Raw genomic sequence first — 23,587 nt, forward strand, 5'->3', positions numbered from 1 at the left:
TGGTGGCCAGGCTCCCAGCAATTTGGGAGGCTGAGGAGGACGGATCACGAGGTCAGGAGATCGAGACCAGCCTGGCTAACATGGTGAAACCCTGTCTCTACTAAAAATACAAAAAATTAGCCAGGCATGGTGGCACACACCTGTAATCCCAGCTACTCAGGAGGCTGAGGCAGGAGAATCGCTTGAACACGGGAAGCAGAGGTTGCAGTGAGCTGAGATCACGTGACTGCACTCCAGCCTGGGCGACAGAGCAAGACTCTGTCTCAAAAAAAAAAAAAAAAAAGTTAATCAGTATGAAGCACTTAAAATAGTCTCTGGCCACATGGGCAGTGTTATGGAAATGTTTGCTTATGTTTATTTTTGTTTCTGTCTTCATTTAAGGAGCCGTGTAAAGCCAGTGGAATATAGTCAGATGTACAGTTACAGCTACAACCAGTATTATCAGCAGTACCAGAACTACTATGCTCAGTGGGGCTATGACCAGAACACAGGCAGCTACAGCTACAGTTACCCCCAGTATGGCTATACCCAGAGCACCATGCAGGTAACCATGATTTGACAAGACTGGTCCCCTTGGGTTGTGTTTCTCCACTAGAAACAGGTGATTCTCTAAGATGGGATTGGTAAGGACAGGACAGGGGCTTGGGCTTCAGAAAAATAGGGAAAGTTGAAGCAGTCCAGTTCCTCTTGTTAAAATAAGCCATTGTGGGTCGGGCACGGTGACTTACACCTGTAATCCTAGTAGCACTTTGAGAGGCCGAGGCAGGTGGATCACCTGAGGTCAGGAGTTCAAAACCAGCCTGGCCAACATGGTGAAACCCTGTCTGTACCAAAAATACAAAAATTAGCTGAGCATAGTGGCAGGCGCCCATAATCCCAGCTACTCAGGAGGCGGAGGCAGGAGAATCACTTGCCACTGGGATGCAGATGTTGCAGTCAGCCAAGATCACACCACTGCACTCCAGTCTGGGTGACAGAGCTAGACTCCACCTCAAAAAAATTAAAATAAAATAAATAAGCCATTGTGGTCCTGGACCAGGATTTCACCATCCCCCTAACCCACATCTCTGGTCTCTTGGCAGACATATGAAGAAGTTGGAGATGATGCATTGGAAGGTAAGGGTTCATGCGTTCCTTACTCTGTCAGCCATTATCAGGTGACTGCTCTGGCTGGCACTATGCTCTCAGCTAGAGGGAAGACAAGATAAATTCTGCTCTGGAAGAACTTACATTCTGGTTAGAGAGCCAGATGAATATGTAATTATGGTAAGATGTGTCAAGTGTTACCCAGAGGTGTGAGTGTAGATCCCAGAGAGCCTGGGACAGGCAGCTCCAGGAGAGCCCATCACCCCCTTGACATGTGGCATTCTATCCTGGTAGTATGTGGGCCTCTAACGATAATACTGTTACCTTTTTTTTTTTTTTTTTTGAGATGGAGTTTCGCTCTTGTTGCTCAGGCTGGAGTGCAATGGCGCGATCTCAGCCCACCGCAACCTCCGCCTCCCAGGGTCAAGCGATTCTCCTGCCTCCGCCTCCCGAGTAGCTGGGATTACAGGCATGCACCACCATGCCTGACTAATTTTTTTGTAGTTTTAGTAGAGATGGAGTTTCTCCATGTTGGCTTGGCCGGTCTCAAACTCTCGACCTTAGGTGATCCGCCCACCTCAGCCTCCCAAAGTGCTGGGATTGCAGGCGTAAGCCACTGCACCTGGCCGATAATACTGTTACCTTTTGTTTATTTGACTGTTTGTAAAACTCTTTTTTTCTTTTATTTTTTTTTTCTGTTTTTCAGTATATTTTAAATGACATATTTTCCTGATTTTTAAGTCATAGTTGGCATGGAAAATTTGGAAAATATAGTAAAGTATAATGAAATTGAAAATCTCCTCGTATCCTGCAACATAGTAATAGCCATTATTAATTTTTTCTTTCTTTATTTTTTTTCAAGAGAGAGTCTTGCTCTGTCACCCAGGCTGGAGTGCAGTGGTGCGATCTCGGCTCACTGCAACCTCCGCCTCCCGGGTTCAGGTGATTCTCCTGCCTCAGCCTTCCAAGGAGCTGGGATTTCAGCCATATGCCACCATGCCCAGCTAATTTTTGTATTCTTAGTAGAGACAGGGTTTCACCATCTTGGCCAGGCTGGTCTCAAACTCTTGACTTTGTGATCTGCCTGCCTTGGCCTCCCAAAGTGCTGGGATTACAGGCGTGAGCCACTGCCCCCAGCCCATCATTAATTTTTTTTTTTTTTTTTTGAGTTGGGGTCTTCGCACCGTCACCCAGGCTGGAGTGTAGTGGCGCAATCTCGGCTCACTGCAAGCTCCGCCTCCTGGATTCACGCCATTCTCCTGCCTCAGCCTCCCAAGTAGCTGGGGCTACAGGCGCCCGCCACCACGCCCAGATAATTTTTTGTATTTTTAGTAGAGACGGGGTTTCACTGTGTTAGCCAGGATGGTCTCGAACTTCTGACCTCGTGATCCACCCGCCTCGGCCTCCCAAAGTGTTGGGATTACAGGCGTTAGCCACTGTGCCCAGCCCTATTAATTTTTTAATTAAAAATATTTAGGCCCAGGCCGGGTGCAGTGGCTCACACCTGTAATCCCAGCACTTTGGGAGGCCAAGGTGGGCAGATCACGAGGTCAGGAGATCGAGACCATCCTATCTAACCCTAAACGTCTCTACTAAAAATAAAAAAAATTGGCCGGGCGCGGTGGCTCAAGCCTGTAATCCCAGCACTTTGGGAGGCCGAGACGGGCGGATCACAAGGTCAGGAGATCGAGACTATCCTGGCTAACACGGTGAAACCCCATCTCTACTAAAAAATACAAAAAACTAGCCGGGCAAGGTGGCGGGCGCCTGTAGTCCCAGCTACTTGGGAGGCTGAGGCAGGAGAATGGCTTAAACCCGGGAGGCGGAGCTTGCAGTGAGCTGAGATCCGGCCACTGCACTCCAGCCTGGGTGATAGAGTGAGACTCCATCTCAGAAAAAAATTTAGGCCTTTTGCAGTGGCTCACACCTGTAATCCCAGCACTTTGGGAGGTCAAGGAGGGTGGATCATGAGGTCAAGAGATAGAGATCATCCTGGCCAACATGGTGAAAACCCATCTCTACTAAAAATACAAAAATTGCCAGGCACGGTGGCTCACCCCTGTACTCCCGGCACTTTGGGAAGCTGCGGCAGGCGGATCACCTAAGGTCGGGAGTTCTAGACCAGCCTGGCCAACATGGTGAAATTCTGTCCGCACTAAAAGTACAAAAATTAGCCAGCCATGGTGTTGCGCACCTATAATCCCAGCTCCTCGGGAGGCTGAGGCAGGAGAATTGCTTGAACCCGTGAGGTGGAAGTTGCAGTGAGTCGAGATCATACCACTGTACTCCAGCCTAGGCAACAGAGCAAGACTCCGTCTCAAAAAAAATATATATATATATACACAAAAATTAGCTGGGCGTGGAGTTGCATGCACAGCTGTAGTCCCAGCTACTCAGGAGGCTGAGGCAGGGGAATCGCTTGAACCCAGGAGGCGGAGGTTGCAGTGAGCTAAGATGGTGTCACTGCACTCCAGCCTGGTGACAGAGCAAGACTCCGTCTCTACAAAAAAAAAAAAAAAATTTATTGGGCCAAGTACAGTGGCTCATGCCTATAATTCCAGCACTTTGGGAAGCTGAAGTGGGCAAATCACCTGAAGTCAGGAGTTTGAGACCACCCTGGCTAACACCATGAAACCCAGTCTCTATTAAGAATACAAAATTAGCCAGGCATGGCCAGGCAATGTGGCTCACGCCTGTAATCCCACAGTTTTGGGAGGCCAAGGTGGGCGGATCACAAGGTCAGGAGATTGTGACCATCCTGGCTAACACAGTGAAACCCTGTCTCTACTAAAAATACAAAAAAAATTAGCCTGGCATGATGGCGAGTGGCTATAGTCCCAGCTACTCAGGAGGCTGAGGCAGGAGAATGGCATGAACCTGGGAGGCTGAGCTTGCATTGAGCAGAGATCGCGCCACTGCACTCCAGCCTGGGCAACAAAGTGAGACTCTGTCTGAAAAAAAAAAAAAAATTAGCCAGGCATGGTGGCTTATGCCTGTAATTCCAGCTCCTTGGGAGGATGAGGCAGGAGACTCGCTTGTACCCGGGAGGTGGGGGTCTCGGTGAGCCACGAATGCTCCGTTGCACTCCAGCCTGGGTGACAGGAGTGAAACTCTGTCTCAAAAAAAAAAAAAAAAAAATTGTTTACTGGCTAGGCACAATGGCTAAAGCCTGTAAGGTCTTTGGAATGCCAAAGTGGGTTGGAGGATGGCTTGAGCCTAGAACTTGGAGACAAGCCTGGGCAACATAGTGAGACCCCATCTCTTTTTTGGGGGGAGACAGAGTCTTGCTCTGTCACCCAGGCTGGAGTACAGTGGCACAGTCTCCAATCTCAGCTCACTGCAACCTCCACCTCCCAGGTTGAAGTGATTCTCCTGCCTCAGTCTCCTGAGTAGCTGGGATTACAGGCATGCACCACCACGCCTGTCTAATTTTTGTATTTTTAGTAGAGATGGGGTTTCAACATGTTGGCCAGGCTGGTCTTGAACTCCTGACCTCAGGTGATCCTCCTGCCTCACAAATTGCTTTGATTACAGGCATGAGCCACCTGCCCAGACAAGTATTTATAATTTTTACTGAGTTTCACAGAAGAAAAAGGAAAGTAAAACTGAAAGCCAAGCATAGTGGCACACGCCTGTGGTTCCAGCTACTTGGGGGAGGCTAAGGCAGGCGGATTGCTTGAGCCCAGGAGGTTGAGGCTTCAGTGAGCTGTGACTACAGTTGTGCCCCACCATGCCTGGCTATTTTTTTCTATTTTTTTGTAGAGGCAGGGTTTCACCATGTTGCCCAGGCTGGTCTTGAACTCCTGGTTTCTTTTTTTTTTTTTTTTTGAGACGGAGTCTTGCTCTGTAGCCCAGGCTGGAGTGCAGTGGCTGGATCTCAGCTCACTGCAAGCTCCGCCTTCCGGGTTCACGCCATTCTCTGGCCTCAGCCTCCCGAGTAGCTGGGACTACAGGCGCCTGCCACCTCGCCCGGCTAGTTTTTTGTATTTCTTAGTAGAGACGGGGTTTCACCGTGTTAGCCAGGATAGTCTCGATCTCCTGACCTCGTGATCCACCCATCTCGGCCTCCCAAAGTGCTGGGATTACAGGCTTGAGCCACCGCGCCCAGCCTGAACTCCTGGTTTCAAGTGATCTGCCCACCTTGGCCTTCCAAAGTGCTGGGATTATAGGCATGGGCCACTGCGCCTGGCCAAAACTTTTTTTGAGGTACAAAAAGACTCAAAGTTTAAAATCTATTTTGAGGATTATTCTTCAAGAGAAAGTCATAGGGGAAATGTTTTCTGTCAAGAAAATGTTCGTTAAAGGAAACAGGTCCCTTTTAGGGCATGAACAAGCTTGTCTAGTTCTAAAGCACTTTCTTGTGTCCTCTCATGTGATGCCAACTGTAGTGACCTTGTGGGGTGGGCTGGGAAGGACATAGGAGCTCCACTTCACAGATGGGGAACTAGTGGCCCAGAAAGCCCAAGTGATCTGCTGAGGGACAGTCTGGTCTTTTTATACTCAAGTCTCTAGTTGTTTCCTCCTGGGAGACACTGCCATCTTTCTAGAGATAAGTAGCCTCATTATAATATCCATATATAAGTCCTTAGAATTTTCCAATCTCTTTTTCATCCTTTTTTTTTCTTTTTCTTGAGATGGAGTCTCGCTGTGTCACCAGGCTGGAGAGTAGTGGCACAATCTCGACCCACTGCAACCTCCACCTCGCAGGTTCAGGTGATTCCCCTGCCTCATCCTCCTGAATTGCTGGGACTACAGGTGCGCGCCACCACGCCCAGCTAATTTTTGTATTTTTAGTAGAGATGGGGTTTCACCATGTTGGCCAGGATAGTCTCGATCTTTTGACCTCGTGATCCACCCACCTCTGCCTCCCAGTGCTGGGATTACAGGTGCGAACCATCGTGCCAGACCCTTTTTTTTTTTGAGACAGAGTTTTGTCCTTATTGCCCAGGCTGGAGTGCAATGGCACAATCTCAGCTCGCTGCAATCTCCGCCTCCTGGGTTCAAGCAATTCTCCTGCCTCAGCCTCCCAAGTAGCTGGGATTATAGGCATGTGCCACCATGCCCAGCTAATTTTGTATTTTTAGTACAGACGCAGTTTCATCATGTTGGTCAGGCTGGTCTTGAACTCCTGACCTCAAGCAATCCACCCGCCTCGGCCTCCCAAAGTGCTGGGATTACAGGCGTGAGCCACCATGCCTGGCCTATATAGCCAATGTATTTTATGCCATGCACTGCTACCTCTCAGCTATCAGGATGGATACATGCCATTCCATTTCCCATTAGACAGAAAATAATACTGAGGCAAAAACAATTATCAGTAATAGTAGCTAATAGATATTGAGGCTTTATGTGCAAGTCACTGTTCTAAGTACTTTACATATATTAAGTCATTTAATCTTCAGAACAATCTAGAAGTAAATACCACAGTTATCCTGGTCTTGTAGACTAGAAAGCTGACATAAAGAAGTTAGTTCTTACTCAAGATCAACGTAGCTTTGGGAATCTGAGGCGGGAAGATCTCTTGAGCCCCAGAGTTCGAGACCAGCCTGGGCAACACAGTGAGACCCCATCTCTACAAAAAGTACAAAAAATTACCTGGCATGGTAGCACACACCTGTAGTCCCAGCTATTCAGGAGGCTGAGGTGGCAGGATCCCTTGAGCGCCGGGAGTTGAGAGGTTGAGACTGCAGTGAGCAGTGTTTACAAGGCTGCACATGCCTGGGCGACAGAGCAACCCTGTATCCCCCCAAAAATACAAAAACAAAAAGCTCAACATAGTTGCAAAGTGCAACATAGCAGCAGGAGGTGGAGGGGCGCTTAGAATCCCTGCAGTCCACTCTCTCCCTGGACTTTATGCTCTACCACTGCATTATTAAAGACTCCCATTGAACTTAATAACTGCCCAGTCAGGAGGGCACAGACTGGATTGTTACCCTTCTTCATCTACCCTTTGGCTTCAATAGGCTGTCTTCCAGGCTCTGTCTTCAGAGTGAGGCAGAATGCTTTATTGTTTGTGTACCCATCGACTTGAGCCACACGCAAATGCCTGCCCTTGACTAACCCCTTCACTGATCTGTTCCCATAAGCTGTTACCTGCACTGAGTGTAGTCACCAGGCGGGACATGGTCTGCCTTTTTACAGTTGCTATCTGGAGCCTCTATAAATGCTTGGAGCTTAAATCTTAAAATTTTTTTTTTTTTTTTTGAGACGGAGTCTCGCTCTGTCGCCCAGGCTGGAGTGCAGTGGCCGGATCTCAGCTCACTGCAAGCTCCGCCTCCCGGGTTCACGCCATTCTCCGGCCTCAGCCTCCCGAGTAGCTGGGACTACAGGCGCCCGCCACCTCGCCCGGCTAGTTTTTTGTATTTCTTAATAGAGACGGGGTTTCACCCTGTTAGCCAGGATGGTCTCGATCTCCTGACCTCGTGATCCGCCCGTCTCGGCCTCCCAAAGTGCTGGGATTACAGGCTTGAGCCACCGCGCCCGGCCTAAAATTTTTTTTTTTTTGAGACGGAGTCTCTTATTGCCCAGGCTGGAGTGCAATGACGCGATCTCAGCTCACTGCAACCTCCACCTCCTGGGTTCAAGCGATTCTTCTGCCTCAGCCTCCCAAGTAGCTGGGATTACAGGCATGCGCCACCATGCCCAGCTAATTTTCTATTTTTCTAACCCCATAAAGATGGGGTTTCTATGTTGGTCAGGCTGGTCTTGAACTTCCGACCTCAGGTGGTCCGCCCACCTTGGCCTCCCAAAGTGCTGGGATTACAGGCATGAGCCACCGTACCTGGCTTTTTTTTTTTTTTTTTGAGATGGAGTCTTTGCTCTGTCACCAGGCTGGAGTGCAGTGGCGCCATCTCTGTTCACTGCAACCTCTGCCTCCCGTGTTCAAGTGATTCTCCTGCCTTAGCCTCCTGAGTAGCTGGGACTACAGGCATGCACCACCATACCTGGCTAATTTTTTGTATTTGAGTAGAGATGGGGTTTCACCATGTTGGTCAGGATGGTCTTGATCTCCTGACCTTGTGATCCGCCTGCTTCAGCCTCCCAAAGTGCTGGGATTACAGGCATGAGCCACAGTGCCCAGCTCAACCTCCTAGGTTTAAGTGATCCTCCTGCCTCAGCCTCCCTAGTAGCTGGCACTAGAGACACAAGTCACCATGCCCAGCTAATTTTTTTTTTTTTTTTTGAGAGGAGTATTTTGTTTTTGAGACAGCGTCTTGCTCTGTCTCCCAGGCTGGAGTGCAATGGCATGATCTCAGCTCACTGCAACCTCTGCCTCTTGGGTTCAAGCGATTCTCCTGCCTCAGCCTCCCGAGTAGCTGGGACTACAGGTGCCTGCCACCACGTCCAGCTAATTTTTATATTTTTAATAGAGACGGGGTTTCACCATGTTGGCCAGGATGGCCTCGATCTCTTGACCTTGTGATCCGCCTGCCTCGGCCTCCCAAAGTGCTGAGATTACAGGCGTGAGCCACTGTGCCCAGCCAAGATGATGATGCTCTGGACTTAATAACTTTGATCAGACCTTCTAAACCCAAATTTGAAGTGAGGAGCAGACCTCTAGAATATCTAGGATACATGATGGCTAGAGACACACGTGTAGCTTTTAATAGATGTAGGCTAACAGCTGCCATTTTTCCATCCTCTAAGTACATAATCCTATTTTCATTTTCCCCAGAACCCTGCAAGGCAGTGGTTTCACTTCCTAAAAGAAACTGGCAGGATAGGGACCTTACCATAGATCAGAGTTCTGGGAGAAGGGAACTGAACCAGATCCTTTGCAGCTGTCCCTAGACTTCCCTGACCCGATCCTTGCTTTCTTTCCAGACCCCATGCCACAGCTGGATGTGACTGAGGCCAACAAAGAGTTCATGGAACAGAGTGAGGAGCTGTATGATGCTCTGATGGACTGTCACTGGCAGCCCCTGGACACAGTGTCTTCAGAGATCCCTGCCATGATGTAGCCAGGCCAAAGGACAAGCCAGGCTGCACTATGTGAGGGAGATTAGAGACTCCTTTTAAAAAAAAAAAAAGAAATGTGAAACCTTTTTGGAAATATGATTTGTAAGATTTTAATGACTGTTTCTGGAGATCATGAGTATTTCTACAACACTGCTGCATTCATTTGACCGTTTGAGTTTGAAGACCACGGGAACAACTTTTAAACAAGGTTCAAATTGCTTTCCTTCACAGGAATCCTTTGTCCAGGCAGTTATCCACTCCTGGACACAGGATAGTTTGGGGTTACCCAAAACTGGGATGAGCAGCTTGGGATGATCCACACACTAAAGCCTGGGTTATCGGCTTCTCAGTTACGTAAATCAAGGCTCTCTGGAGTATTTATAGTACCTGCTGTTCTAACTTTAGAGTCTGGCAGCTAGGTAGGGCACTGTAGCAGGGGCGGAGCACACCCCTAGGAGGTAGGATGTAGTGGGGTGATAGAGCAGGCCAGTTGGCCTAAGAATGCTCACAAGAATGGGTTTCATCTTATTTTCATCTTTTTTTGTATATTCAGTATCTGCATATACAAGGCTTGGCTGGATCACTTTAGGATCAATATGGGAGATAAGCCGCTCAGAAAGTTAAAATATGGGAGAAGGCAGCTCCTCCATATGAACTTTGGAGAATGGGGAAGCACCCATACTTGCTGGCCCCTCTGGGGCTTATGATAAAAGCTGTATCTGATTCTAGTTTTGTGCTAGAGCAATTTTGGGGGCTTACTGCTTGAGGCAAAGCATTCATCGTAGATCACAAAAAAAATCTCCAAAGGGCTGGGCATGGTGGCTCACTTTGGGAGGTGGATTGCTTCAGCTCAGGAAGAGACCAGATTTGTAGAGACCAAAAAAATACAAACACAAATATACTTTTATCAGTCTTTATTAATCTTCAACTGATCTACACCTAGAGCATGCTGTTGTTTCTACCTAAAATGACCGGGGTCTTGCCTTTTGCTTCCCATAGAGATTCTCCTGCAAAGGAAGTATAAGCCATTGTGTTAGAAATTCCCAGATTTCCCCCACACTCAGGCATTTTCCTAGGAGCTGGTCTCAGTCCCATATCCGCATTTCTCATCCATGGATGTCCACTCAGATTAGGTTTCATCCTGGACCAGTCATTCTAAATAGTGTGTGCTACATGGAACCCCTTGAAGTCCTACCAAAGAATGCATCATGAGCTCCAGCCACCACTGAACATTTGCGGCTACCAGGCCTCGTGGCCCATGGTGCCCTCTGCTGCCTTCAACTTCCAGCAATATGTGGTCTTGCAGGGTGGGCAAATCATGTTCTAAGCACCTTTGCCCTCTGGTAATGAACAGCTAACAAACAGGGCACACAAGGAAGGCCAAATGTAAATGTTACTGAAATGCCTGTAATCCCAGCACTTTGGTAGGCCAAGGCAGGCAGATCACTTGGGGTCAGGAGTTCAAGACTGCCCTGGGCAACATGGCAAAACCCTGTCTCTACTTAAAATACAAAAATTAGCCGGGCATAGTGGTGCATGCTTATAGTCCCAGCTACTCAGGAGGCTGAGGCAGAAGAATCACTTGAACCTGGGAGACGGAGTTTGCAATAAGCCAAGATCGTGCCACTGCACTCCAGCCTGGGTGACAGAAAGACCCCGTCTTTAAAAGAAAAAAAAACAAAAACAAAAACAAAAAAACTTTGACACAGACCTAAGTAACCTTATAGTTCTATTAGGCTGACTACTTAGGACAGGATCCCCGAAAACTGAGCACTACCTGCAGCTACACGCTGACAGAGCTTCGGCTGGTCACTAACTTACCCAACTCCATAGGTCCATAGTCACACGAGGACAGCTTTGCATGTAACATGAATCTAAAAGAAAACACCTTAATTAAGAGGCAAGAAAGCTATGACAGATCCCTCCTAAATGCTATTACTATACCAACCTCCAGAGCTTCATACACATCCTTCCCTTAGCCTATATTTCATTTTACAATTTCAGAGATCCAACCATCTCTGAACCTGTCTGAAAGTAGCCCACATGCCATATACCAGATTACAACATTCAGGCCAGCTTCACTATTACTTTTCCTCCTTTTACGACCACCAAGACCGGTGTTCAGATCCGATGGGAAAGGGAACAGGAGGATTAAGCTGTGTTCCACATCAACTTTACCTTAAAGCACAGCTCCAGAAACAAGCTCACCTCCTCAGGATCACACACGGCCAGGAAACTTGGGGGCAACCTGCAGAACAAAAAGCTTAGTGTAAAAGCTAAACTGGCCAAGAGTGGTGGTTCATGCCTGTAATCCCAGCACTTTGGGAGGGGAGGCCAAGGGGGCGAATCACCTGAGGTCAGGAGTTCCAAGACCAATCTAGCCAACACGGTGAAACCCATCTATACTAAAAATACAAGAAAATTAGCTGGGTGTGATGGCGGACACCTGTAATCCCAGATACTTGGAAGGCTGAGGCAGGAGAATCACTTGAACCCAGGAGGTAGAGGTTGCCGTGAGCCAAGATCGTGCCACTGCACTCCAGCCTGGGTGACAGAGCGAGACTCCGCCTCAAAAAAAAAACACCCATCTACACTGGAAGTTGACACGTGGAAGGCTTCCAGCCCTGGTCCTGAAACATTATAGGAAAGCTGAGTGGCAGCTTGCAGGTATTGTACTGACCTGCGCTGTCAAAGTCTTTCCAGGTTGCTCTTGCATGCAGTTGGAGATCCCATGGCTACCACCAGCCACAGCCCTTGGAAACATGCTGTTCTGTACCACCAGGGAGCCCCCAGTCAGTCTCGAAAATAAACCTACCAGGTCCCCTGCATTTCATCACTGATGTGACCCCGGGAGTCCTCAATCACCAGACAGATCACCTTCTGTCATCTCAGAGTCTTCATCTGGACAGCAAAATGAGAACAACTGTCAAGAACAATTTTATTGGTCCCATCATTTGGTCCTCAGAACGATACAAATCTAACCAGCCTTTGGTCCGAATACTGATGCTATCAGTTAAGCTGTGTCACATCCCAGCTGGATTTTCCCAGTACGGGAATCTTATGCTGGTTAACTGTACATGCAAACCCCCAACCGTTCTGCTGGTCTGTGGAAACAGGCCCATTTTGATAAAGGTCTCTGGCTACAGCTGAAAGATAGCAAGTATAATGGAACTGTATTTTCCCAAAATGTTGCAGATCAGTTACAACAAACAGAACGGCGACCGTCAAGGAAAACTGTCACTCTGGGCTCCTTTTTGACCACAGCAGCTATGCGGAAGCAGCTGCAGCTTCGATAAGGGCCAAGGGGCAATTCAGATCCCAGGGCAACCACCTAAAGCCTCACCTGTCCATCATTACTACCTGCTGAAGTGCGCCGGAATCTCTGTTGACTAAATCAGTCATCCTGTAGGCCCCACTGCCCACGCTGTGCCAATATTTGGTGTGCTTTTTCTCAATCTTGATGGGATCTTTTTATCCGCCTATTACAGATAAGAGGTTTAGACCGATTAAGTTACTTGCTGAAGGTCGCTTAGTCACTTAGCGAGGCTGAAAGCAACAAGCTGGGATGCACACAAGGGTCTGAATGCCTAAAACCCGTCCTTCTGAAAAGCGTGTCCACGAGGGCGACCTCCAGAGGCCTCGCGCGCAATCACTAGTCCCAAAATCACCTAGCTGGTAACTGTCATAGATTCAACTGGAGGCCATCCTGACACCAGCATGCGGCCTCCCCCAAATTAAGACACTTCAGGCCCAGGGCTTCATCCCCGCATCCCCCAGGAGACCGGTCCCAAAACCCCTTCCGTAAACCCGGCCGCCTGCCGGCAACACTCACCTGTCAGCCCAGAGCGCAGTTGCGCAGGCCGAAGCGAGAGAAGGGTGCGGCCCCAGCGGGATCCGACCCCTCTCAAGACCGAGGGTCCCTTCTGGAGGTCGGGCCCACTGGGTAGGCAGGTCCGATTCCTCCATGCCACGTTCACCACCATATCGAGGCCTTGGGAGAAAGCCCCGGCGAGTGCGAGCCGGTAGCAGCAACTAGCGGGCTATGGCTTGCAGGGAGGTAAGAAGAGGCTTAAATATGGTGATGCCGGAACACCGCTGCGGCGGGGGAAAAGGGCGCTGCAGCTGAGCGCAAGAGCTTATGTAGGCTGCCCCTCGCGGCCACGCCCGACAGTCGGCCGCGCGCGTGGCGCACAGCTGCCTGGGAATTGTAGTTTGCTCGCCCCTGCGTTGTCCGCGCGTCACCTCCCCAGCCCTACGCGCGTTTCCATCCCCAGCCCGCGAAGCGCGAACCGCCGGAGGCTTTCTTCCGAGCGGGAAGAAGCGCATTCACCTTTCAGTGCTCGGCACTGAGCCCACGCAGGAAGCCGACCCGCCTTGGCCTCTGGAGTTGTCTCCGGGATATCTTTCAAAGTCTGGAAATGAACCCCGTGTGCTGGGAAAGGGCTCGGGCTCTGCTCAGAGTTCTGTGGGAGTGCGAGCGAGCAGCGCCTGAGTGGGTTTCGGGGAGGGGGTCATACTCCCCGAAAGGCAATTTCTATATTCAAGGCTTGTCTCTTTCACTAATATATAATTTTACTGAGCGCGTGCTATTTAAGCTGTGCCTGATTATCTGATCTAGTTTTCATAAAAACCCTGTGTATGCTCTGACAAATAAGGAAACTTGGCCGGGCGCAGTGGCTCATGCCTGTAATCCCAACACTTTGGGAGGCCGAGGTGGGCGGATCACAAGGTCAGGAGTTTGAGACCAGCCTGGCCAACATTGTGAAACCCCGTCTCTACTAAAAATACAAAAATTAGCCGGGCGTGATGGTGCGCGCCTGTAATACCAGCTACTCAGGAGGCTGAGGCAGGAGAATCGCTTGAACTTGGGAGGCGGAGGTTGCAGTGAGCCGAGATCATGCCACTGCACTCCAGCCTGGGTGACAGAGCGAGACTCTGTCTCAAAAATATAAATAAATAAATACATAAAAATAAGGAAACTTAGGAATGGATCACACAGCTATTGCAAGCGAGGAGAGGACTGGAATTTGGAGCCCACCCCAGGCACCACACATAGCGCAATGTTTTGTGCATGGAATGAATAAGCCTCAGTATGAAAACTTAGTGGTGATTGCCGAGAATTAAATACCCATCCTGTGCCTAATCTATTAATTTTTTTTAATTATTTTTTATTTTTTTACGCCCGGCTAGTTTTTTTGTATTTTTAGTAGAAACGGGGTTTCACCGTGTTAGCCAGGATGGTCTCGATCTCCTGACCTCGTGATCCGCCCGTCTCGGCCTCCCAAAGTGCTGGGATTACAGGAGTGAGTCACCGCGCTCCGCTTAATTTTTATTCTTACATACACTTTTTTCTTTGAGACATGGTCTTCTTCTGTTGCCCAGGCTGGAGTGCAGTGGCCTGATCAAGGCTCATTGCAGCCTCGACCAACTGGGCTCAAGCAATTCTCCCACCCCAGCCTCCCAGGTAGACGGGACTACAGGTGCAGGCCAACTTTCCTTGCTTACACTTTAAAAAGTAGGTACTACTTTAGCAGGTCGTGGGGGGGCATGCCCTGTGGTCCTGGACTCCTCTCTTTCTCTAACATCAGGTGTCCAAGCCATCAGCAACTCCTGTGTGCTCTACCTTTAAAATGTATCAATAATCTGTTTCTTACCCCTTCCACTGATATTACCCTAATCCTTGACCCAGATGATAGCAATAGTCTCCTATCTCCCAGATCCTGCTGTTGCTCCCGACAGTCTGGTCTCCACTTGTCAGCCAGCCTGCTAAAAGTTTTTAATTTTTACGAAGTCTAATATGCCAGTTTTTTCTTTTGTAGTTTATGCTCTAAAAGCTTAATAATTAGGCCAGGCGTGGTGGCTCACACCTATAATTCCAGCACTTTGGGAGGCCAAGGGGGGGTGGATGACCTGAGGTCAGGAGTTCAAGTCCAGCCTAGCCAACATGATGAAAACCCGTCTCTACTAAAAATACAAAAAATAGCTGGTCATGGTGGCGGGCGCCTGTAATCCCAGCTGCTTGGGAGGCTGGGGCAGGAGAATCATTTGAACCCAGGAAGCGGAGGTTCGAAGTGAGCCAAGATGGAGCCATTACACTCCAGCCTGGGCGACAAGAGCGAGACACCGTCTCAAAAAAAAAAAAAAAAAATTAAAATTATTAAACTTTTTTTTTTTTTGAGATGAAGTTTTGCTTTGTTGCCCAGGCTTGTGCAGTTTATTATGTGTCAATTATTCCTCAATAAAGCTGTCAAAAAACCAGAAGACTACAGGCGCGTGCCATCACGCCCAGCTAATTTTTATATTTTTAGTAGACACGGGGTTTCACCATGTTGGCCAGGATGGTTGTGACCTCCTGATCCACCCACCTCAGCCTCCCAAAGCGCTGGGATTACAGGCCTGAGACCGCGCCCGGCCCAACTCAGATCTGTTCTAATGCAAATGCAGATAACCTTAACTGCTGTGTCACGCAGTTCTGGCTCCTCCAGAACTACCCTGAGGTAGGTACCATGATTTGCCTGATTTAGCAGAAGAGGAAGCAGGGATTAGGGAAGGGAAATAATTTACCCCAGGTTATACAGTGAATCTGTGGCAGAGGTCAGCTGACATCTGGATTTAACTGCAGTCAGAGGCAGGCACATGATCCCAGCCCACAGTAGGAGCAGGGAGAGGGAGGAAGTTCAAGAAGCCAGATGCTGACAGTGCATTGCCCACGTGGGCTGACCGGAAAGTCCTCAGGGAGAGCTCGCGTCAGACTGCATTTCCAGCTGCTTCATGCCTCTCTAGAGTCTCCTTTCTCCTTGACCTTCCCAGATCCCGCTTATCCTTGGAGACCCAGCTTCAACATCAGCTGGGATGGGCTTCTCTGACCCTTTGGCTTCCTAAGTCCAGCTCCATCATGGTGTTTGAATGAATGGATGGGTGAATGAACAGCACTTATCCACTTTCATTAATTCATCTAGCTATAAATATTTACTGAGCTTATTATTATTATTTTTTTTTGAGACAGAGTCTCGCTCTGTCACCCAGGCTAGAGTGCAGTGATGCGATCTTGGCTCACTGCAAGCTCCTCTCGGGTTCAAGCGAGTCTCCTGCCTCAGCCTCCCAAGTAGATGGGATTATAGGCACATGCCACCATGCCCGGCTAATTTTTGTATTTTTAGTAAAAACAAAGTTTCACCATGTTGGCCAGACTGGTCTTGAACCCCTGACCTGAAGTGATCCACCCACCTTAGCCTCCAAAAGTGCTGGGATTACAGATGTGAGCCACTGCGCCTTGAGTTTCTACTTTATGCCAAGCGCTGAGTTAGGCCCTGAGGATATAATCATCACCCCTGCCCTCAAGGAGCCTGCAGCCTAGGAGAGAGACTGACATTAGAGGTGGTCAGAAATACATGTGGGCCGGCCGGGCGCGGTGGCTCAAGCCTGTAATCCCAGCACTTTGGGAGGCCGAGGCGGGTGGATCACGAGGTCAGGAGATCGAGACTATCCTGGCTAACATGGTGAAACCCCGTCTCTACTAAAAATACAAAAAACTAGCCGGGCGTGGTGGCGGGCGCCTGTAGTCTCAGCTACTCGGGAGGCTGAGGCAGGAGAATGGCGGGAACCCGGGAGGCGGAGCTTGCAGTGAGGAGATCACGCCACTGCACTCCAGCCTGGGCGACACAGCGAGACTCCGTCTCAAAAAAAAACAAAACAAAAAAAAAGAAATACATGTGGGCCGGACATGGTGGTTCACACATGTAATCCCAGCGCTTTGGGAGATGGAGGCGGGCAGATCACTTGAGGTCAGGAGTTCAAGACCACCTTGGCTAACATGGTGAAACCCTGTCTCTACTAAAAATACAAAAATTAGCTGGGCGTTGTGCCTGTAATTCCAGCTACTTGGGAGGCTGAGTTGGGAGGATAGCTTGGACCCAGGAGGTAGAGGTTGCAGTGAGCCGAGATCCTGCCACTGCACTCTAGCCTGGGCAACAGAGTGAGACTCCATCTAAAAATAAATAAATAAAAGACTAGAGAGACTAGAGTTGTCTGGAGCAACTGGACCTCCAGCCTCAGTGCCCTGGGTTTCCAGAATGCCAGCCTGGAAAGGGTGGAGTAAACTTTGGCGGCTCGTGTGCTGCCTCACCCTAGCCCCTCACCCAAACAAAACTCAACCAGTGTCTTAGTGCTCGTGGGACCTGCTTTGTCCCCTTTTGTGGTATCAAATGGGTGACGAAGGATGAGACAAACCTGGATGTGAGTCCCAACTCTGCTGTGTGACCTGGGACAAGCCGTGCCTCTGAGCCTCAGTCTTCTCAGCGCTAAGAGGGGCACTCCCATGGCCCTATCAAAGGGTTGCTGTCCACAAAACATGAACTGACCTTTGGCCTCATACATATTAGCTGTCAAATCCACAGGCCAACTGCACTCCCTTTAGAATTGCAGTTGTCTGTGTCTGTCCTGCCTCCTCAACCAGACTGTGCCCAAGTTCCTTCTGGGGCCCTGGTGTCCAACTCAGACAGGCATTGGAGGAAGCCGTGGGTGCTGTTGAATGTTGAACCTGAACATTGAACTAGAGGCCCCAGGCCAGGGCTAATGAGGGCTCCAGGAAAGGGCTTCTGGGTGGAGAGGGAGCACCTACAAACCACTCACTTCCCGAGTGGCCTTCCCGGGTCCAGCCGAGGGGTGGGGGCCAACTAGGGAACCCACGGCGGGCGGGGTGGAGCGGGTAAGGGGGTAGGGCTGGAGATGAAGGAATGAGTGAGGCCCCTCCCCACTTCATCTAGTTTAGTCCCTTTATCCTGTGAAGTAGGGGTCATCATTAGCCCCCTTTTACAGAGGAGAGAACTGAGGCTTCGAGAGAGAGAAACTTTGCCAGGAGTTTCCTCTCGGTCCGACCACCTCGGTGCCCCGCCAGGGGCGGTGGTAGGGCGCCGGGAGCAGGGGGCGGTGCGCGGCAGGGGCGGGGGCGGGGCGCGGACAAAACGGCCGCGGGGCGGCGGAGCGGCGGGGCGGCGGACGCGGCCATGGAGGGCGAGGGTTGCCGCTACCAATTTCGCGTTGCGCTGCTGGGGGACGCGGCGGTGGGCAAGACGTCGCTGCTGAGGAGTTACGTGGCGGGCGCGCCTGGCGCCCCGGAGCCCGAGCCCGAGCCTGAGCCCACTGTGGGCGCCGAGTGCTACCGCCGCGCGCTGCAGCTGCGGGCCGGGCCGCGGGTCAAGCTGCAGCTCTGGGACACCGCGGGCCACGAGCGCTTCAGGTGCGGGTAGCCAGGGCGCGGGAGGGACTCCTGGTGGGGGGCTTGGTGCCAGTGCGCTCGGCCACGGCAACCCCCGTAGAGGCCAACTTAGAGGTCAAGCGGAGGGCGAGGTCCCTGCCCTGGGTCCCGTCTGGTCCGCTGTACCAGACCCTCCCCTGCTCGGAGTCATTTTCCCCACGAACACCGCGGGGTGGGCCGAGTCCCAGAGCCCAGGAACATCCCTGGTTTTGAGCTCTGGACTCTGGAGAGATGAGTGATACTGGCCCCGGGCGCTGAGAGCTCAGAACAGAGCGGAAAGTGTCGAGGAGATGTGGAAGGGAGAGAAGTTTGTGTTGACCTTGAAGGATCGGTAGGAGTTTGCCAGAAAGAGAACGGAGAAACGAAAACCTAGGTCAGGGCAGCACCAGGCCTCCTCCAGGAATGAGGGATTCGAGTTACGCTTGCACCCTAACTGGGAAGCACCCGGACTTTTATGTATTTATTTTTTTGAGATGGAGTCTCGCTCTGTCGCCCAGGCTGGAGTGCAGTGGCGCGATCTCGGCTCTCTGCAAGCTCCGCCTCCCGGGTTCACGCCATTCTCCTGCCTCAGCCTCCCAAGTAGCTAGAACTACAGGTGCCCTCCACCACGCCCGGCGAATTTTTTTGTAGTTTTACTAGAGACAGGGTTTCACCGTGTTAGCCAGAATGGTCTCGATTTCCTGACCTCATGATCCACCCACCTCCGCCTCCCAAAGTGCTGGAATTACTGGCATGAGCCACCGCGCCCGGCCAACTCCCAGACTGTTAGGGGAAACACAGACACCGAGGCAGAGAACCACAGGGCCGCGTGAAGTGAGCCCTGCTGGGGTGTGAGGCATTCTGTGGATCCCAGGGGGAGGAGGTCCTGCCTCTGGGGGTGTCATGAAGGCATCAGTCTCTCCCAGCTTACCTCTCTGCCTCCCCAGGTGCATCACCAGGTCCTTTTACCGGAACGTGGTGGGTGTCCTGCTGGTCTTTGATGTGACAAACAGGAAGTCCTTTGAACACATCCAAGACTGGCACCAGGAGGTCATGGCCACTCAGGGCCCAGACAAGGTCATCTTCCTGCTGGTTGGCCACAAGAGTGACCTGCAGAGCACCCGTTGTGTCTCAGCCCAGGAGGCCGAGGAGCTGGCTGCCTCCCTGGGCATGGCCTTCGTGGAGACCTCGGTTAAAAACAACTGCAATGTGGACCTGGCCTTTGACATTCTCGCTGCTGCTATCCAGCAGGCCCTGCAGCAGGGGGACATCAAGCTAGAAGAGGGCTGCGGGGGTGTCCGGCTCATCCACAAGACCCAAATCCCCAGGTCCCCCAGCAGGAAGCAGCACCCAGGCCCATGCCAGTGTTAACTCTAGGAAAGAAAGGGTTAAAGCAGTCTCAGACTCAGCTCACCTGGTGGGATGGGGAGTGTTAGTATCTCTCTGGAGGACAAATGACAGAGGATTCATATAAACAGTATCCTGACACAGTCATGCTTCCTGGATTTTGGAGTCAATGCTTTCTACAGAAAAGAAAGGTCTGATGGCCGGGCGCGGTGGCTCACGCCTGTAATCTTAGCATTTTCAGAGGCCAAGGATGGCGGATCACCTGAGGTCAGGAGTTCAAGACCAGCCTGGCCAATATGGTGAAACCCCGTCCCTATTAAAAATACAAAAATTAGCCAGGCGTGGTGGCACATGTCTGTAATCCCAGCTACTCAGGAGGCTAAGGCAGGAGAATTGCTTGAACCCAGGAGGCAGAGATTGCAGTGAGCCAAGACTGTGCCACTGCACTCCAGCCTGGGCGACAGAGTGAGACTCTGTTTCAAAAAAAAAAAAAGAGAGAGAGAGAGACAGGAAAAGAAAGGCCTGAGAGACCAGATGTGCAACTTCCTGTCTTTGAACCTCAGTGTCCTTATCTGTCGACGGGGCTCATAAAAGATCCCACCTTGCAAGGAGGTGGTGACCATGAATGAGATAGTGGACAGGATGTGCTCACCCAGAGCCTGCCATGCTATGAATTGAATGACAAAAGCTCTCATTCCCACTCCCGTCTTTCTTGGCTGTGATGTGGCCACTCTGGCAGCATTCCTGGGCTCAGACACTGAGAAGCCAGCATCAGGAAGCTGCTGTATGGGCTAAGGCAGGTGTGGGGAATTCCAGGGGGAGCTTGGCTTGGAGGCTCCTTATGTCCTCAGGCTAAAATGATTCTGGGCATGGGATTAATATGTGACATCAAATCCAGGGTTGCCAGCCAATGCCCCCACCCTAGGCCCAGGGGCTGAAAATGGATGTTAGAGGCTGGGATGAACATGAATGTGTAGCAACTATGTTGGGCACACAGTGGCCACTGTGATGAGCCACCAAGATCCCCCTTCCTGGCTGGGGAACCCATCAACCCTCTCCCCAGTGCTGGAGTGCCACTGGATGATGGACTTCAGCTTGCCCCACTCTCTGGGAAAGGCCCTCCCTTCAGGGCAGCCCGTATCCAATGTCCATCTACTGGGGGGCCTTAAAGGCCTTTCCCTCTTGTCCCAGCTCTCGACAACTCTGAAAGTCAAACCTAACTTTTTTTTTTTTTTTTTTTGAGACGGGGTCTCGCGCTGTGTCACCCAGGCTGGAGTGCAGTGGCGCGATCTCGGCTCACTGCAAGCTCCGCCTCCCAGGTTCACGCCATTCTCCTGCCTCAGCCTCCGAGTAGCTGGGACTACAGGCGCCCGCCACCACGCCCGGCTAGTTTTTTGTATTTTTAGTAGAGACGGGGTTTCACCATGTTAGCCAGGATGGTCTCGATCTCCTGACCTTGTGATCCACCCGCCTCGGCCTCCCAAAGTGCTGGGATTACAGGCTTGAGCCACCGCGCCCGGCCAGTCAAACCTAACTTTATCAGTCTCTGTAGGCTTCATTGAGGACAATATTGTGACATCATAGCCAAGTTAACCCCGTGCCCAATCCTGCTTCCTTTTCTTCCCCAAAACAGGTATCCATGTCAAGAATATCCCCTAATAAACATCTGCACACTCGTCTCCATCTCAGAATCTGCCTCCTGGTAACCTAACCTACAACGGGAACTGCTAGGCAGGGAGTGTCCTGGGAGCAATTAGGGAAGGCTTCACGGAAGAGACGCTGTTTATGTTAGGCCAAATCTCAGCAGATGTAGGGCTTAGTGGGTATCATTGCGCTGTAGCAAAAAGCACAGCCACTTTGTTGGGTGCAGTGGCTCATGCCTGTAATCCCAGCACTTTGGGAGGCCTAGGCAGGCAGTTCACTTGAGGTCGGGAGTTCAACCAAACCTCCTTGAGCCTCGGTTTCCTCCTTAGTCAGTAACATGAGACTGATAATCCCTCCTTCCTATGGTTCTTAGAAGGTTTTCAATCACAGTGAATTTCTTAGCTTCCTCCCCATGGAGACGGGGCTGAGGGGTCTTCCTGTGCACTTGGTCCTGCCTTTTTTTTTTTAACCCATAAAAATTCACCTGTTTTATTTTGTGGGGGGTGGGGAATATCCATTACCGCAGACATTTATATTTTATTTGTATTACAAACAATCCAGTTATACTTTTTTATTTCTAAATGTACAATAAATTACTGTTGACTATAGTCACCCTGTTGTGCTATCAAATGTTAGATCTTATTCATTCTATTTAACTACATTTTTGGCTTGACGCGGTGGCTCACGCCTGTAATCCCAGCACTCTGAGAGCCGAGGTGGGCGGATCACCTGAGGTCAGGAGTTTCAGACCAGCCTGGCCAACGTGGTGAAACCCCGTCTCTACTAAAAACACAAAAATTAGCTGGATGTGGTGGCATATGCCTGTAATCCCAGCTACCCCAGAGTCTGAGGCAGGAGAATCACTGGAACCTGGGAGGCAGAGGCTGCAGTGAGCTGAGACCGTGCCACCACACTCCAGTCTGGGCGATAGAGCGAGACTCCATCTCAAAAAATGAATAAATAGGCCGGGCGCGGTGGCTCAAGCCTGTAATCCCAGCACTTTGGGAGGCCGAGACGGGCGGATCACGAGGTCAGGAGATCGAGACCATCCTGGCGAACACGGTGAAACCCCATCTCTACTAAAAAATACAAAAAAACTAGCCGGGCGAGGTGGCGGGCGCCTGTAGTCCCAGCTACTCGGGAGGCTGAGGCAGGAGGATGGCGTAAACCCGGGAGGCGGAGCTTGCAGTGAGCTGAGATCCGGCCACTGCACTCCAGCCCGGGCGACAGAGCAAGACTTCGTCTCAAAAAAAAAAAAAAAAAAGAATAAATAAAAATAAAATAAAAATATGTTTTTGTACTCATTAGCCATACCCACTTTCCCCTACCACTACCCTTGCCAGCCTCTTATCACCATCATTCTACTCTATCTCCATGAGTTCAATTGTTTTAATTTTTAGCTCCCACAAGTAAGTGAGAATGTGAGAAATTTGTCTTTCTGTGCCTGGCTTTTTTCATTTACAATTCCAGTTCCATCCACGTTGTTGCAAATGATCTGCCTCTTCTTTTTAAAACATCCTTATTCATCCTTGTGATGTGGTGAGGTTGGCACAGTCATCCCCATTTCACAGATAAGAAAGCTGGGGCCAGGAGGGGAAAATGATTTGCTTTAGGGCGTCTTTTCATTCCTTCATCAATTTTTTTTTTTCTTTTTTTTTAAAGATACAGGGTCTTGCTCTGTTGCCCAGGCTGGAGTGCATGCAGTGGTGCAATCATACCTCACTGCAACGTTGACCTCCTGGGCTCAAGTGATCCTCCCACCTCAGCTTCCCAAGTAGCTGGGACTACAGGTGCACTTCACCAAGCTAACTTTTAAATTGTTTGCAGAGACAGGGTGTCACTATGTTGCCAAGGCTGGTCTCACACTCCTGGCCTCAATCAATCCTCCTGCCTCAGCCTCCCAAAATGCTGGGATTACAGGTGTGAGCCACTGCACCTGGTCTCCTTCATCTTTTTTTTTTTTTTTTTTTTTTTTTGAGACAGAGTCTCGCTGTGTCACCCAGGCTGCAGTGCAGTGGGGCGATTTCAGCTCACTGCAACCTCTGCCTCCCAGATTCAAACGATTCTCCTGCCTCAGCCTCCCAAGAAGGTGGGACTACAGGTACGTGCCACCACACCAGACTAATTTTTGTATTTTCAGTAGAGACAGGGTTTCACCATGTTGGCCAGGCTGGTCTCAAACTCCTGACCTGAGGTACTCTGCCCGCCTCAGCCTCCCAAAGTGCTGAGATTATAGGCATGAGCCATCGCGCCCGGCTGCTTCATCAATTTTCTTTTCTTTCTGTTTTTTTTTGAGACGGAGTTTTGCTCTTGTTG

At 50.4% G+C, this 23,587-nt stretch overlaps 2 protein-coding genes, 1 long non-coding RNA gene and 4 other non-coding genes across 11 annotated transcripts in view; 2 read left to right on the forward strand and 5 right to left on the reverse strand.

Moving 5' to 3' along the window:
* Nucleotides 1-9,200, forward strand: part of TRNAU1AP (tRNA selenocysteine 1 associated protein 1) — a 29,088-nt gene extending 19,888 nt beyond the window's left edge. For both annotated transcript variants that reach the window (XM_025367366.1, XM_025367376.1), the window contains 3 exons: nucleotides 382-544; nucleotides 1,083-1,116; nucleotides 8,911-9,200. In XM_025367366.1, coding sequence (XP_025223151.1) covers nucleotides 382-544; nucleotides 1,083-1,116; nucleotides 8,911-9,047 — 334 coding nt within the window. In that variant the 3' untranslated portion in view covers nucleotides 9,048-9,200. The remainder of the gene's footprint in view (nucleotides 1-381; nucleotides 545-1,082; nucleotides 1,117-8,910) is intronic.
* A 783-nt stretch (nucleotides 9,201-9,983) lies between these two features.
* LOC112630313 lies at nucleotides 9,984-13,526 on the reverse strand. Of its 3 annotated transcripts, XR_003120842.1 has the most exons (6): nucleotides 12,878-13,526; nucleotides 12,406-12,524; nucleotides 11,861-11,946; nucleotides 11,224-11,293; nucleotides 10,867-10,919; nucleotides 9,984-10,052 (listed from the first exon to the last, which is right to left on the reverse strand). It is a non-coding gene; the product is annotated as an uncharacterized LOC112630313 (long non-coding RNA). The 3 variants fall into 3 exon arrangements; XR_003120844.1 differs by having other exon boundaries at nucleotides 10,867-11,293; nucleotides 12,389-12,524; XR_003120841.1 differs by having other exon boundaries at nucleotides 11,861-12,524.
* On the reverse strand, nucleotides 10,123-10,196 carry LOC112616286. Its single transcript, XR_003117608.1, has one exon. It is a non-coding gene; the product is annotated as a small nucleolar RNA SNORD99 (small nucleolar RNA).
* Nucleotides 11,068-11,197, reverse strand: LOC112616115. Its single transcript, XR_003117570.1, has one exon. It is a non-coding gene; the product is annotated as a small nucleolar RNA SNORA61 (small nucleolar RNA).
* On the reverse strand, nucleotides 11,682-11,813 carry LOC112616090. The gene has a single exon (XR_003117561.1). It is a non-coding gene; the product is annotated as a small nucleolar RNA SNORA44 (small nucleolar RNA).
* Nucleotides 12,215-12,349, reverse strand: LOC112615969. The gene has a single exon (XR_003117521.1). It is a non-coding gene; the product is annotated as a small nucleolar RNA SNORA16B/SNORA16A family (small nucleolar RNA).
* A 4,263-nt stretch (nucleotides 13,527-17,789) lies between the features above and the next one.
* RAB42 (RAB42, member RAS oncogene family) lies at nucleotides 17,790-20,112 on the forward strand. 2 transcript variants are annotated; one of them, XM_025401384.1, is made up of 2 exons: nucleotides 17,790-17,943; nucleotides 19,228-20,112. In XM_025401384.1, the coding sequence occupies exon 2, from the start codon at nucleotides 19,334-19,336 to the stop codon at nucleotides 19,649-19,651; it is 318 nt and encodes a 105-aa protein (XP_025257169.1). In that variant the 5' UTR covers nucleotides 17,790-17,943; nucleotides 19,228-19,333; the 3' UTR covers nucleotides 19,652-20,112. The 2 variants fall into 2 exon arrangements, with proteins under 2 accessions (XP_025257169.1, XP_025257161.1); XM_025401376.1 differs by lacking the exon at nucleotides 17,790-17,943 and adding an exon at nucleotides 18,040-18,283.
* The last annotated feature ends 3,475 nt before the right edge of the window (nucleotides 20,113-23,587 follow it).

The sequence above is a fragment of the Theropithecus gelada genome, chromosome 1 (genome assembly GCF_003255815.1).
Source record: "Theropithecus gelada isolate Dixy chromosome 1, Tgel_1.0, whole genome shotgun sequence".
NCBI lineage: Eukaryota > Metazoa > Chordata > Mammalia > Primates > Cercopithecidae > Theropithecus > Theropithecus gelada.

Excerpts from the sequence above, each read along its gene's own strand:
- RAB42 (XM_025401376.1), top strand. The coding sequence starts at position 18,051 with ATGGAGGGCGAGGGTTGCCGCTACCAATTTCGCGTTGCGCTGCTGGGG. Across the intron at positions 18,284-19,227 it reads GCGGGCCACGAGCGCTTCAG|GTGCATCACCAGGTCCTTTT; the intron begins GTGCGGGTAGCC and ends CTGCCTCCCCAG.